Source organism: Anas acuta, chromosome 14, assembly GCF_963932015.1.
Source record: "Anas acuta chromosome 14, bAnaAcu1.1, whole genome shotgun sequence".
Taxonomy (NCBI): Eukaryota; Metazoa; Chordata; class Aves; order Anseriformes; family Anatidae; genus Anas; species Anas acuta.
Genome location: NC_088992.1, coordinates 1,762,524 through 1,776,480, shown reverse-complemented (window position 1 = coordinate 1,776,480; position 13,957 = coordinate 1,762,524). Strand labels below are relative to the sequence as shown.

The 13,957-nt window shown below is 54.1% G+C and overlaps 1 protein-coding gene across 1 annotated transcript; it reads left to right on the top strand.

The window, feature by feature from the left end:
- The first annotated feature begins 8,574 nt into the window (after nt 1–8,574).
- Nucleotides 8,575–10,655, top strand: IL4 (interleukin 4). Its single transcript, XM_068698568.1, has 3 exons — nt 8,575–8,740; nt 8,948–8,995; nt 10,371–10,655. The coding sequence occupies exons 1-3, from the start codon at nt 8,606–8,608 to the stop codon at nt 10,632–10,634; spliced, it is 447 nt and encodes a 148-aa protein (XP_068554669.1). The 5' UTR covers nt 8,575–8,605; the 3' UTR covers nt 10,635–10,655.
- The last annotated feature ends 3,302 nt before the right edge of the window (nt 10,656–13,957 follow it).

Here is a 13,957-nt window from a genome sequence, read left to right as displayed (position 1 = left end):
TCCTGTCTTGCAGCTACCCGGCCTAAAAGGCACGAACCCAGCCCATCTAAAACAGGGGACAACTGTTCCCCTGTTGCGTACAGAGCCAGGAACAAGAAGGGGGTGATGCCACAGGGAGAGGCAGCCCCTAAAATCAGACGTACCCGCCCCCTGTGCCCAGTTCTTTCCCCCAGGTTCTGCTGACCCCGTCCCTTGCCACCAGCGCTGCCCTGCCCAGGAGCTCCTCCTTTGCCTGCGGTGGTCGTGGGCATCAGCCTGGGCTTCGCTGCTGAAGCAAAGAAAAAAAGCAGGAATTGGGACAGGAGGACAACACAAAAATCATGTTCGGGTTGCACTGAAGGTTTCATCATCTGCCTGGATTGATTTTGTGATGAATGACAGCCGCAGCATTTCGGAGGCTTTTAATCTCAGGGTGACTTTTTCCTACATTTCCTTAGATTTTGGGCTTGTTCCCACACTGCCCTGATGGCGGCAGCTCCCAGACCCACAGGGTTTGTGTCCTGCCTGGCAGGGGCACACCAGTGGGCATCCGTGCTGGGGGTGATGCCCAGGCAGAAGTTCCCTGTATCGTTTCACACCACTGCTGGTTCCGGTGCTTAGAGCAGCCACAGATGCTCTGGGTGCATTATTTCGTTTCCCTTCTGGCCAAGGACTCCCAAAGCTCTGTGGTCCCCGTCCCTCGCCCCCTCCTGCCCGAGGAAGCAAGCCCCCAGCTCACCACCATTTCTCAGAACCGGGCTCCACCTTCTAGCTATCGTTTTCCACCCACACGAGCCGAATTGATACATGTCAGCTTTTCCCATCATCAACGTTACCGTATCAATAGTTAGGGGGAATGATTTTTATCTGCCTGGGGGGGAGATGACGCGCCGGGCGCGGGTGTGTGGCTTTGTGGGACGCCCCCAGCCCCGTGCCCCCTGACCCCACGTCCCCGAGGTGCCCGGAACCCACCCCGGGTGGTGCCAGCTCCTGGCTCGAGGGATCAGGGAGCTTCTGCAGGAAACTGGCTTTAGGACAGACAGACGGATGGACAGACAGACGCACGCTGTGCTCCACCACCCTGCACACACCCCCGTGCCTTCACCTCCCTCCCGGTGCCTGCGGAGAAAATCCTCCGGGCTCCATCTGGCTCTGCCCCAGCCTCTAATGGCTGGGAAATTCCACGGCTGGGGATCGCTTCTGTGTTTTTTCAGCTCCCAGGAAAAACGGCTTTCTCCAGGCTAATGCAAGCAGCTGATGTCAGTGAAAACAGGGGGCTCCAGCCCAGTCCTGCCACTGTGGTGTCGGATCTTTGAATATAGAAATAATGCACCAAAACGGGCTGGGAGCTGCTCGAAAAGCAAAGTTCAGCCCTTGGTTGGACCACACAACACTGACATTTACTGAAAATTTAAAAATAATTTGTGAAAATGGAAATGTTCCAACATTTCCTAAAAAAATTGAAAGATTTGCAGCTTTTTCCAAGCCTCTGGCCAGGAACAAGCTGACAGCTGGGGCTCCTGGGCAGGGGCAGCAGCACCGCGAGGCTGCCGCGGGGCTGGGCTGGAGGCGCGGGGCTCCAGAACGTGCATGGCAGAACTTTGGGGAGAAACAAGGCGTTTTGGCAAGTCAACATTTCACACCGCCGAATTCCCAGAGCCGGCTCGGTTTAGCAGTGGTGGGAAATAACCACAGGTGTGTGGCTGCTGGCGTGGTTAAGGAAAAGGTGTCTGCATCTCCCTCAGCTACCGCAGGTTTTCTGCCGCACCGCGGATCAGCGTGGGGTGCTGTGGGATGCTGTGGGGTGCTGTGGGATGCTGTGGGGTGCTGTGGGGTGCTGTAGGGTGTCATGGGATGGGCTGGGACATCACAGGGCAGCATGAGGTGGCACAGGATGGCGTGGGACAGGGGGCACAGCGTGGTCGGGCACCTTATGGAGCCGACAGGCTCCGTGCCAGGCCGGGCGCTGCAGGAGCCGTCCCCGCAGGAGGGGATACGTGCTGCAGAGCTGAGCAAGTCCTCGTTAAAAGCCAAACACCCACACGCCAGAAAAACCCCTCAGCTACTTCTTCCTTTACATGCAAGAGCATTTTTTTTTTTTTGTTTCTTTGCAGATGTTTAACATCTTGATAAAAGCTTCGAGGTTTTCTTTCCTTTCAAAATCTGATTTTGGCTACTTTAGCTTACCAGATCCTGCTGCCATTACGGCCAAGCAATGTGATTTTTTCTGACACTCGGTTCATTTATCCCCCAAACCCCCAACACCAGCCGCTCCCCATTTCCCCCCCCCGGGGCGGTGCAGGGTTGCCCACTTGCTGCTGCCCATTTGCAGCAGGGGCAGCCAAGCCACAGCGGGGACATCCACGGGGCCACCAGCACAGAGGAGGAGACACCGGTGGTGGCCAGGTCCCCTCTCGGTGGTGGAGCCCCCGGAAAGCAGCGCTGGGGTGCTCCCCACCACATCCCCCGCTGCAGCACTGAGGCTGCTCGTGTGGGCAGCGCCAGCAGGGGATGGACCCAGAAGAGACGAGGCCGGAGGGGCAGCCAAGGCGCATGTTCCAGTGAAAAAGCAAATTTTTGCTTGCGTGTTGCTCTGGGCCTTGGTTTCCTAACAGCAGGGTGACACCAGCCCCTGCCCAGCACCTTTTCATAAACCTACTCAATGTCCAGTCCCCAAATGCACCAAAATTCAAGCAAACACTGGGATTGTGCTGAAACCAGTGATGCAATGCCATCGGGGCAGGGGATCCTGGCTGCACGCATCCCGGAGTGGGTCCTTCCACACCATCCCTTGTCCTGTCCATGGGTGAGGCAAGGAGCATTGGGAGCATTGCTCGAGCACGAGCTCCTTGCTTGGCTTGGCTCTCGGTGCACTCAGTTTTCGGGCTCACCTCGAGGGTATTCCACACACCGCCCGCTGCACGACGACAGCAGACAGATCCCCCGACAGCAGCCAGAGACTCTAGACTTCCCATTTCGGTATCTCTCCATCTATCAATCAGGTGATTAAAATCTGCATGGTCAGTGAAAAGCGAATAAAGTTGGTGAGGGTGAAGTCTGTGCCGTCGGCATTACATAATGCCCTTCTTTGGGGAGCCCTGCCAGATCAGCACAGGAAGACACCTATATTTGGTATTTGATGGAGATGCTGCTGCCTGGTCGCACTATAAAAATCGTGCCCTGCCAAGCAGCGAGCCAGTGAGGTCCTCGCAGCGAGCCTGCCGGAGGGGAAGAGCACCCAGGGGCCGCGACAGGATGTTCTCCCCGCTGAAGGCTGCTTTTGCTCTCCTCTACCTGGCAGAGCTCATTTCGTCCCGACCGCTGACGACAACCTCGTCCACCGCGTCCAGGCTGAAGCTGTCGGAGATCACCCACCGCATCCAGCAGCTCAACACGGGAGTGCAGGTAAATACCGAAACGCCTCGTGGCTGCTTCTCCGGTAGCCATGGCTTTACTGATGACTCCTAGCAGCCCCACGCACAGCTCAGGCCCTCTCCTAGCATCCCCTCTCTCTGTAGGGTGTCACCAGGAGGGTGCAGCTCTTCCCCTCGCCTCATTTTGGGTTTTGGCTCTGCCAATCCTCGGTGCAGGGATGCTGCCACCAACCCAAGCATGCAGCAGCCGCTCCGACCGAGTGCCCAGGCTTGGGGCTCGTTGGGCGCTGAGCACGCAGCGGTGCACGAGGCTGCTCGGGGACATGGGAATGGAGCAGGAAAATGCTGCCAAATGAGGCAGCCCAAAGCAGAGCCTGGCGGGTGGCACTGCAAGGTCCCTGCTCCTGGTGGCAGTGGCAGTGCCGGGGCCCAGCAGCACCGGGGCCGTGGGGAGCAGGATGGGGACACCGCGTCCCCGGGGAGCGGTGGCAGCACCGCGGGCTCAGCGGCTGCTCCTCGCCCACCGGCGTTTTGGCTGTGAGTGGTGCCACTGGGGACGGTCTCCTAATGACAGCTTTCATTTGTGTCCTCTCTCCAGGTCCCTTGCAATGACACCAGAGTGGCACAGGTCGCTTTCACGGATCGGAAGGTAACAAAGGCTTTACGGCTATGCAGAAAACACATTTTTAGTAAATACAGACATAACCAGAGTGCTTGTCAACACTGCACGCAGACCGCAAAGCAGGGGGCGTTTTATTAGTCACCGAGCTGTGCCGCACAAGCGCATCGAGCTGGGTGCAAGCTCCCGAAAATCGAACCCGCCCCGCGAGCTGCCTCCAGCACGCACCCGTGGGTGGCCGCTGCGCCCCATCGGGCTGCCCACACCTTACATAACGGGCACGGCCTGCGGCCTGGGCCTCCCCGCACCGCTGGGGTGAGGGGTGTGGAGGTCATTTAAAGTGAAGTGAGGGCGCTCGAGGAAGTCCCTGCAGAGCCTCCTGCCTGCCCTGGGCACTTCAGGTGGGGAGCAATGAATTCAGCCAGCGGCGGGGGTCTAACGATTGTGCCGTTCCTCTCCGCCAGCTCTCGGAGCACGACTTGCTGTGCCAAGCTGCCACGGCGCTCGCCAAGGTCACCAGGTGCAAGAACGACTACGAGCCCCTCATCATCAACCTGAAGAGCCTGCACGGCAAGGCGGTGAGTGCAGGGTCCAGCAGCAGTGCCCTTGTTCCCCTCAGGTTCAGTCTGTGCAGCCGTGAGCACCGCGCACCCCCAGCAGCAGCACCGCGCTCTCGGGTGGCCCCGGGTGCTGCAGCCCTGCAGGGGCTTGGTTTTCCTTCTGGGGAAGCTGCTGGGTGCTCTCAGGATGGGTGGCTGGGGCTGGGATTTTGTCCTGAGCTAAGGTCATGCGCCCAAAACTCCGGGGCAGGTCCTCACGGCTGCTGATGGGTGGTGCGGTTGGGAGGCAGGTGTGAAACGCCCGCTTTGGGAGCTCCTTCAGCTTCCAGGTGTGACCCCTGCTGTGCGCTCACACGCCTCTGCTTCTCCTTCCTTCTCCAGGGCTGCTCCCTGAGCACCGACAACGAGATTTACCTGCGCAACTTCTTGCCGGAGCTGGGGAACTTCACGCAGGCGCTGTACCGGCGCCTCGCCACCACGGCTGCCAACTGAGGCATGCGCAGCCCCCCCAGCTGGCAGCTCCCACCGAGTGATCCTAGCCCTGGTAGTTCTTGAAATAGTTTTTTTGCAGTGTTTTGAGCTCCTCATGGCATGCACTTCCCTGGTTCTGACTCCAGTCCTCCCAAACCCAACGCAATCCTAAATGCTCTGCGCCCAGCCCTGGCTGGCGATGGGAAACATCCCTGTCCCCATCACCGTCCCCATCACCGTCCCCATCCCCAACCCCACAGGCACCAGCACCTCCCCGGCTGTGTCCGACAGCCGGGCCCTGCAGGAGAGGCCCCATGTGTGGGGCTGGGTGCTGGGACCTTTGGGATGCCCGTCCCCAACCCCAGGCACGGGTGTCCCCAGCGCAGCCACCGGCGCGGTGCTGTTAACTCGTTCACCTCCCGATGCAAACAAAACCAAAACCAGATTATCAGCTTCCTGTTCCCCTTAAGGAAGGGAGGCTTCTTCATAATTGCCTCCTCTTCCTAAAGAGATCAAAATCTGGGCTGAAATGAAGCGTTTTCGCTAACGACCTGCTCCAGCAGCTCGCCAGGATCGCGGTGTGGACAAGCAGCAGGGAGGGAGGTGGCACGGCCAGCACGGCGAGCTCTTCATGCAACTTGCAGTGTCTTCTATATCGTCAGTGGGCTTCTAAGTTATTAATAGCAAAGACTAGGATAGTCTGTAGGGCAACTGGATCCAATGGGTGCTCATGAGCATCACAGTTCTAGAGATTATTTATTATATTTTATTTAAATAACTTATTTTTATACTGCTTAGTCTGAAGATTCACGATCAAGAGGTCCTGACCGTGGAAAGCAGCTGCTGTGTGCTTTTCTTCAGTCAGGAGCCAAGGAAAAAGCCAGGATTCAGATGTGTTTTATTTTTAACTTATATGATAGTAGTTCTATGGAATATCGTCGTATTTAAATTACTGCTACCTCACTCTTAGGGAACTGTTTGTGCCTAATTGCCTTTTCATGACATTCAACAAATGAATGTGTACTGATGGATAATTTATTGTTCCTTTATTTAAAATATTCCTATTACAACAGAGTTAATATATTCAAATTATCATGTATTTGGAAGTCAGTATTACTTTGTTTTTGTTTGTCTTTCACTTCAAATTTGCACTGTTGTTGTAAAAACGTCTCAGGGCCTAAGCAATAAACTACTGACCAACGAGCTCCAAACGCGTGGCTCCTGCTGTCGGCTCCATCGGCTCCCCAGGGGTTGGGAATTTGGGGACCGGGTCCTGCCTCTGGGTCCGGCTGGCACGGGGAAGGGGCGCTGGGGTGGCAGCTTCATGGGCAGGGGCAGGCAAAAGGGCCACGGAGCTGTCATGCGTGACCCTGGGGGGTCAGCTGCAGCCTCTGAATTTACTCTGGAAGAGCCACGGCCCTTTTTCTGAGCCAAAAACAGATGGGGACGAGTGGCCTTGCCCACCTGGAGGTTGCAGGACTCTGGCACTGGCAGCCCAGGCTGGGCACCCCGGGGCACCTCAGCCCCCGAGGTATGGGATGTGTCAAACCCCACAGAGAGCAGCTGGAAGCACTTCTGAGCCCAGCACCCTGGAGAAATGGCAGCAGGCTGGTCCCTGCGGGATGCAGGAGGCAGGGAGGAGAGGGACCTGGGAGAGGGGACCTGGGAGAGAGCCGGGAGCTGGAGCGTGACAGTGACACACAGAAATGTGCACAAACCAGCCACGAATAAATGCAGAGGGATAATCAGGGGCAGGTCCCCAAATTTGAGAGGAGAGGGAAGGGCTGGAGCTGAGTCCTGTGGCAGAAGGGAGACCGAGACCAAGCGGGCTGAGGAGGGAGCTTGATGAGCTCCCTAACGAGCACGGGCTGGGCTCTGGAAAAGCTGTCCCCAGGTGTGGCCGAGCTCATGGGTGGGCAGCAGCAGGGCCCACGCTGCCATGCCCCCAGGGACCAAGGGACATCAGTGCCATCAGCCGCATCCCACCCTGGGGAAAGGACGTGGGAATTTTTCCTTCCCTGTGACTTACCCATCGCACAGTGATGCAGTTTTCCACCGTGATTCAGCCCAAGTAGCTCAGAGGTTAGGCTCTTCTGATAACGTAGAGGGATTTTTTTTTTTTTTTTAATTTATCCCAGTTTCAGATCTTTCTACCATAATCGCTGGAGAAACCGCTGTGTCTGCCACAGCCCCTTGAGGGGAATCTGTCCCCAAGGGGACAGGACTGCCACCTCTGTCCCCATCTCCACTGCACCATTTTTAGGCTCCTGTCGTGCCCCGCTGTCCCCTGGCACCCAGCACAGTGGGGTTGTGGCCACCCCAGCTCCAGGCATCCCGGTGAGGAGCTCGGCACCCCCGGCCCCCGGTGAGTGCCACCGGTGGGGACGCTGCCACCGTGCTCCCGCTGCCGCCGTGCGCTCGCTTATCTGCGCCCCATCGGGCGCGGTGCAGGTAGGAAACGGTGCAGGGCTCCACTGGCAAATCCCTTGCAAATGTCTTTCTGAGTCAGTGGCACTAATTTTATCAGGGGCATTTCATAAGTAGACAAACAAAATTACTCTCAGTCTGGCTGCTCCTGAATTCATGGAGCGCTCGCAAACCCTTATCAAGCATCTGATTGCAAGTTGCTATTTGAGTTAGAAAAATACCTATTAGTTATTACAAAACTCCGAAGTTTCCCAGCTCAGCTAATTTCTCAGCGTTATTTCCTGCGGCAGCGCTGGCTGACGGTGCCCCTGGCACCCGGCGTTTGAACCTCCCCTGGGCTGTTTCCCCAGCGGGGCAGGATGGGCCAGGGCATCCCCCAGCTCTTGGATCCATCGGGGTGGAGCGGAGCCGCTCAGCCCCTCAGCCCCGCACCAGTGGGACCAGTTCATGGGGCTGTGGGGCCGCAGCGGGCCCCCACACCATGCCCAGGTCCCCGTGGGGACACCGTGTTGGGGTCCCACAGGGCCAGGAGGGACGTGTCCCCCCGCAGCACCTCGCCGCGGCGCCGCGCCGCCCTTTCTGTTTCTCCCCGCGCGCAGGTGAAGATAACGGTGTAGACAAAATTGTATGCAGATGATATGACGCTTTGCATGATTTGGAGATATTCAAATGAAACGAGAGCTGAGCAATGGAAGCGCTCACAGGATATTTAGAGAGAACAAAAAAAAAAAAAAAAAGGCAAGAAAAAGCAAAGCTCCATTATCTGAGCGCGGTCACAGCCGTGGTCCGCAATTTGGGCTCACGACACGTTAACCTCACGGTGTACAGAAAGGGTTGGGATATGGAGAAACGGAGAAGCCCAAAGCAGGCAGTTTACACTTTTCCTCTGTACGTGATCTGACTCCTACCACCGTTATCTGAACGATGGAAATTTCCTTTGTTGAAACGTAATACAAGATCAGAAGAAAATCTTGACTTTTACAAAAAAGACCTGTTGTCCTAATTGGATAGGAGCAACTTTGGAAAGTGCAGATAAGGGAAAAATAAGTTTTTCCCTCTGGTTCAGCAATTTTACAGCCATAAATTGAGATGTTCCTTCCAGAAAGGCACACACAGGTATAGATCACCCAAATATCCAGAAACTGCGAGCTGAGGCAGCTCGGTACAAGCAGGCCATGAGCACCTCCTTCTCCGTCCTGCTCGCCTTCCTGGCGCTGCTGGCCTGCCACGGCCACGAGGCCGCGGTGCTGGAGCACTCGATCTTTCTGAAGGAGAGCATCCGGCTGCTGGGCGAGATCCTCTCCACGCAGGTAGGTGCAGTGGGTGCAGGAGGGAGGGACGGCGGCCGTGCCGGGCACGAGGAGGAAGGTGCTGAGCCCCGGCAGAGCTGCCAAAGCCGGCCGTGGCTTTCAGCCGTGTCCCGGGGTATGGGGAGAGCCCGGCTGCGTGTGTCAGGGTGGCTCCGAGGCGGCGATATCTCTTCTCTGATTGCTCCTCTCCTTTCTGTCTTGATAAAGGTTTCCTGTGACAAGACGAACGTGACAAACGTTTTTGCAGGCAATGAGGTAAGACGGGAACGCCGACTCGAAAGCTGTGACTCGGCCATCGGCGGTGGCGGGAGAGGCTCCCCGCGGGGCCTCAAACCCTCCCGTGCCCACGCAGGCAGGGCCTGGGGCCGAGCCGTCCCCGTGCTGCCGGCACCAGCGAGGCACCGGGGCGATGGGACACGGCCACCACCTTCTGCGTGCCCACCCTGAGCTCTGCCACAATCCATGGGCACAAAACGCTGGCGGTGGCATCGGTCCCCGTCCGCGTGGCCCAGCTGGAAGGCAGGAGAGCAACAGGCAGGAATGAGAGTATTGCAGCAGCATACGGGCTTTTTTTTAAAAAAACTTTTTTTAGAGGTTTTCAGAAAGGAAGAGAGGAAATGCTCCCTTTCCTTGGAGCCGTGTGTCACTCTCTCACAGACACCCACACACCCCTCTCACGCTGCATCTCGAGCGCTGGTGTGAGGCTCCCCATCCCTCCCGAGCCCCCGGGCTGGAGGAAGGCTCTTCAGTTAGCAGCAGATTTAATGGCAGATAATAAAGCCTATTTCTGCTCTGAAAATTGCTGCCTAAGCCCGGCTCCCCAGCCCCAGAGTTCCTGTTTTCACAGAAAGCCGATGCCCTCCCCAGGGCACGGGAGCTCCCCTCCCGCTGTGGGGACCGGCCCCGGGTGCTGTGGGGCCGAGGCGATGCCCGGGGCACCGAGCACAACGCGGGGGAACGGCACCGGCCGAGGGCCTGAGAAGCACAGGATGGAGGAGAACGGAGGAGGGATGGATCCTGACCCCTGGGTGCAGAGAGGGCAGCTTTCTGCCCCTAAAAGCATCGATGTTTCAGCTCAGCCCCTCCGGCCTGTGCCCTACGAGGGCCCCTTCGTCCTTCAGCGCTGCAAGGCCTGCCCCAGAGGGTTGGGCAAGGATGCCATGGAGATGGGCCTGTTGCTCGATTAATGGAGAAATTTGGGGTGAAAGCTGAAGAAAGCTGAGCGGGGACGGCTCTCCCCCACCGGCCTGCCTTTCCAGGGACAGGCGGCGTCAGGAAAGGCGACTGCGTGGTTTCCTTAGCACCGCAGGCGCTTCTCTGATCACCTCAGCTGTGACACTGCTGCCACAGGACTCCATCGGCACAGAGCACTTGGAGGAGACAAACTCTCCTCAGGGGGCCTCGTGATTCCCACAGAGCTGCCACCCGCAGCCGTGGGCAGCCCAGGGCCAGGGCTGGATCCATTCCCCCCGCCACTGCCTCACCTGGGGATGGAGGAGTCAGGGGAGGCCTCGAGCTGCTTCGTGTCTGCCCTTCAGGCTAGAAATGGGTTATTTGTGCTCTTTTAGCCCACTGCTGACAAGGCTGCGACTGAACAGTTTCTAAAACCGCCGTCTGCATCTCCTTCCAGACAGGCACCGACATGGAGCTCCTGTGCAAAGCCTCCACGGTTGTTTTCGAGAGCCTGAGCTGCCACAAACCCCTGAAGGGCATCTACCTCAACTTGCTGCACATCGTGACAAAGAGCACCAGCCTCAAGGTAAGGCAGCGCCGGTCCCCACGAGGGGCACAGCCCCCAGAATCTCAGCACCCTGTGCCTCTCCCCTTTCCTGGGCACCTCAGGCGGGCGCTTTGCTGTGTGCCTGGCTGCTGCTTTCCAGCAGCTGGGCTTTGAACACGAAGGGTTTGGCTAACAGCCACGTCTCCCCCTTGCAGGCACCGTGTCCCGTGGCAGCAGGCAACACTACCTCCCTGCAGGAGTTCCTACGGGGCCTCCACAGAACCCTCCAACGAGTAGCAAAAGAGAATTTGTGATTTATTTTTTTTTTAAATTATTGTATTGACTTTGTATTTGCAAATGTTATTTATGATTCTTTAAATAAATGTATTTTTGGAGTAAACACGCTTAGTTTGCACAAGATGTTTCTTGGCAAGAGCACAGTGAGGACAGAAGCACACCTGCAATATAAGTTGCAAGGAAGCCCTGGGGTTGTGAAGGGAATCCTGACTGCACGGGCAGGAGCTGGCTCAGGGCACAAGCTTCATTTTGGCAAGTATTTAGTCAAGTATTTGGCAGTATTTAGCCCTTCCCCAGCAGCAGGGGACAGACACCTAAATACCTGCAAGACTATCAGTTTACAATTTTGGCACAGCGTGGGAGAAGGCTTTGGAAAGTCCCAGGACTGTGCATCTGCTGCGTCAGAGGACTCAGGGAAGCTGCAAAGTTCACAGGTTTTTTGTGGTCTGCTACCTGCTGCATGAGCAGGCGGAGATACCTTCCAGAGGAAGAAAAGCAATGCAGAGCAAAGAGTTCACACAGCAAAGGAAAGAGCTGAACATTTCCTATTACTGCAGGTAACTTCATACCCTCTGCACAAACAGACGCCGTGACAGGCGTGGGATGTAGCAGGAGGACACTCAAAGCCACAGCGTGAACATTCTCCTTCCCAGCAGTAGCACCCCACTCTCGTTCTGCTGTCTGCTTCTCCCCTGAGTTTATTGCTCACTGCCTTGGGGATTGGCAACAGGATCTCCCCCAGCACCCCAAGCTCACTTAGCTAACTTCTCCTGCAAGTGCTCCAACGCTATACAGGCTGCTTCAGCCGACCCTTCCTGACACCACTCCTGACTCCCAAATGATTTAGGAGCCTGTATGCATAGAGTTACTTGAAAAAACAAGCGGGGAGGTAGAATCAACGATTTTATTTCATGGTATGAACATGCTTTGGGGACACAATACTGATATGTACAGTGTATTGAATAAAATTTAACCATAAAACACAAAGATAATAAAAAATAAACAGTTAGAAAACCAATAAATAGATAGACAAGTTAGACAAGCAGCTTTTCCTATATACAGAACTGGCTAAACAAAACTGTTGAGAAAGGTGAAAGCTGGATGTATGCGGACAGTAAGTTTCTGAAAGGCACTAAGGACCATTTTCTCCTCCCTTAAACCTGAATAAAGGTTCAGGAACAAAAGTTAAATATGAAAATTCATTTATATGACAGTAAACACAAAGCCTGGAAAACTCAATGTTAAGGTTGATATTTGAGAACAAGGGGAATCTTCTGGTAGCAAGATGCAAAAATGAGCACACACGCTTAACTGGTAACATGACTGAGAAATTCTATAGGACTCACACTGACCTGGGATGAAAATGGCTCTAACTGACTATTTGTGTGGATTAAAAACCCACACAAACCCAGCCCATTCCTCTTCAAAACATGTTACGGGCACACCTGACATTCACAGATTGTCCTGGGCTACAGAGAGGGCCAGTAAGACAAATCTGCAAGCCAGGCTCTCTTTTGAAAGGAAGCTCCCAGAACTTCAACAACATCTACCACAGCTATCAGGCAAGCCAAACTGACAGATCAGCACGAAGACAGCTCCACTTAAAAGAAGTCCTCTTGTAAGAGCAGATGTGTTCTTAAAACAAGCTCCCATAACAGGAAATCCCAATCAATTCTCCAATTTACAAAGGTGTGCAATTATTTGAAGTTTCTCTGTCCCAAGGTTCTTAAATATATAGAGTACAGTTGTTTTCAGCAGCAGGATTGTAATGAGAATTCAAACAACGTATGTACCTTTATAGTTGAGCTTTAAATAGTCTAAATGTAGTGCCATGGGTCACAGTAGCATATTTGAGCCACTGATGGTCTCCCAAAGATTTTTTTTTTCAATAGTTTTTTTTTGAAAGTAGAATTCAGGAGAAACACCCTTAAAAACAGATCATTCAACAAAACTAAGCACAGCAAGACACAATAAACAGGGAAATACAAAAGTCTGCCCTGGTTCTGGGAACAGGCCAAAGTTACACATCTATCTGCTTGGCCCAGGAACCAACAAGAACAGAGCCAAGAAACAGACAGAAAAAGCATTTGAGCCATTTTCAGTCTTGCTGATGAGAAATATGTAGTAGGATATCCTAATTTAATTTAAGTACATTCAAAATAAGGTCAGCACTTCAGAGAAAAATCCAACTAGTTTAGGTCAGAAAAAGATCTGAATCTTTACCTCTACTCAAATGCTAGACTGGAAAAAAATGCCAATGTTTATATCTGCATCTTGTATGAATTCAGGTGACAAATCGGATCTTTTCATCTTCCCTTCCACTTCTCCCCTCCTCCACCCCCCCCCCCAAAAAAAAAAAAAGAGGGCAGTAGTATGTTCTCCTCCTAGGTCATGATCCTGAAAAAACACATTGAAAAACCAGGGAAAGCTTAGGACTCATTTAGAATAGAGTTACTGCATCTCCAGAGCAAAGCATGGCCTTGCACGACCAGTTTAGCTGTTGCAGATCCTGCTACAGAGCTGTTACAGATTTGCAAGGTACATCCAGTTAAGCATCAGGACAGTAAGGAAGGGATATCAACTTCTAGCTACTGCAAATACTTCACAAGAGTGCTCTGGTAATAGCAAACATGGCTTCTGTCCAGAACTCAGGACACCTGAGGAGCTATCTTGCTCTTCATGTCATGCTTAAGGACATTAGTAAGCACAACTTTTTAAACTCTAGGTAACACTACAATTACATGGAAGTTACAGCTAATTAACACCACATTGGCATGGGACTGTTGAGATTCCTACAACTGCTATGCTCTAGCATGAGTTATATAGCACACACGATTCAAAGGAGATGCGTCTTTTTCTGTGACACAGAAGTAGTGTATTAAAGTGTTATGTGTCTATTAGCAGCATAAATATCAAAGAGCAGCCACCATAAATGGTTCCCAGCAGAGACCTTTCTTTGCCCCCTCAAAACATAGCCAGCAACAGGAGATGATAGAGTCCAACAAACAGCATGAGCTGTTTCAGGGGATGTTACCGTACTGGGAAAATTGAGCAATTCCTATTCTAATAAAGGAGAGTAATTCAGCCTCAGTTATGGCCAGGGATGAGAAAATGGAACCCCAGTGCTCACAGTCCTGCTGTAGTAAAGCAGTTCCCTTGAATAATCTGTGCTGTCCAGATTACTACAAAGAATTCACATC

Bases quoted from the DNA above. Each gene is read 5' to 3' on its own strand.
- IL4 (XM_068698568.1), top strand. From the start codon at position 8,606: ATGAGCACCTCCTTCTCCGTCCTGCTCGCCTTCCTGGCGCTGCTGGCC. The intron at 8,741-8,947 runs GTAGGTGCAGTG...GTCTTGATAAAG, and splicing joins GCGAGATCCTCTCCACGCAG to GTTTCCTGTGACAAGACGAA. The intron at 8,996-10,370 runs GTAAGACGGGAA...ATCTCCTTCCAG, and splicing joins ACGTTTTTGCAGGCAATGAG to ACAGGCACCGACATGGAGCT.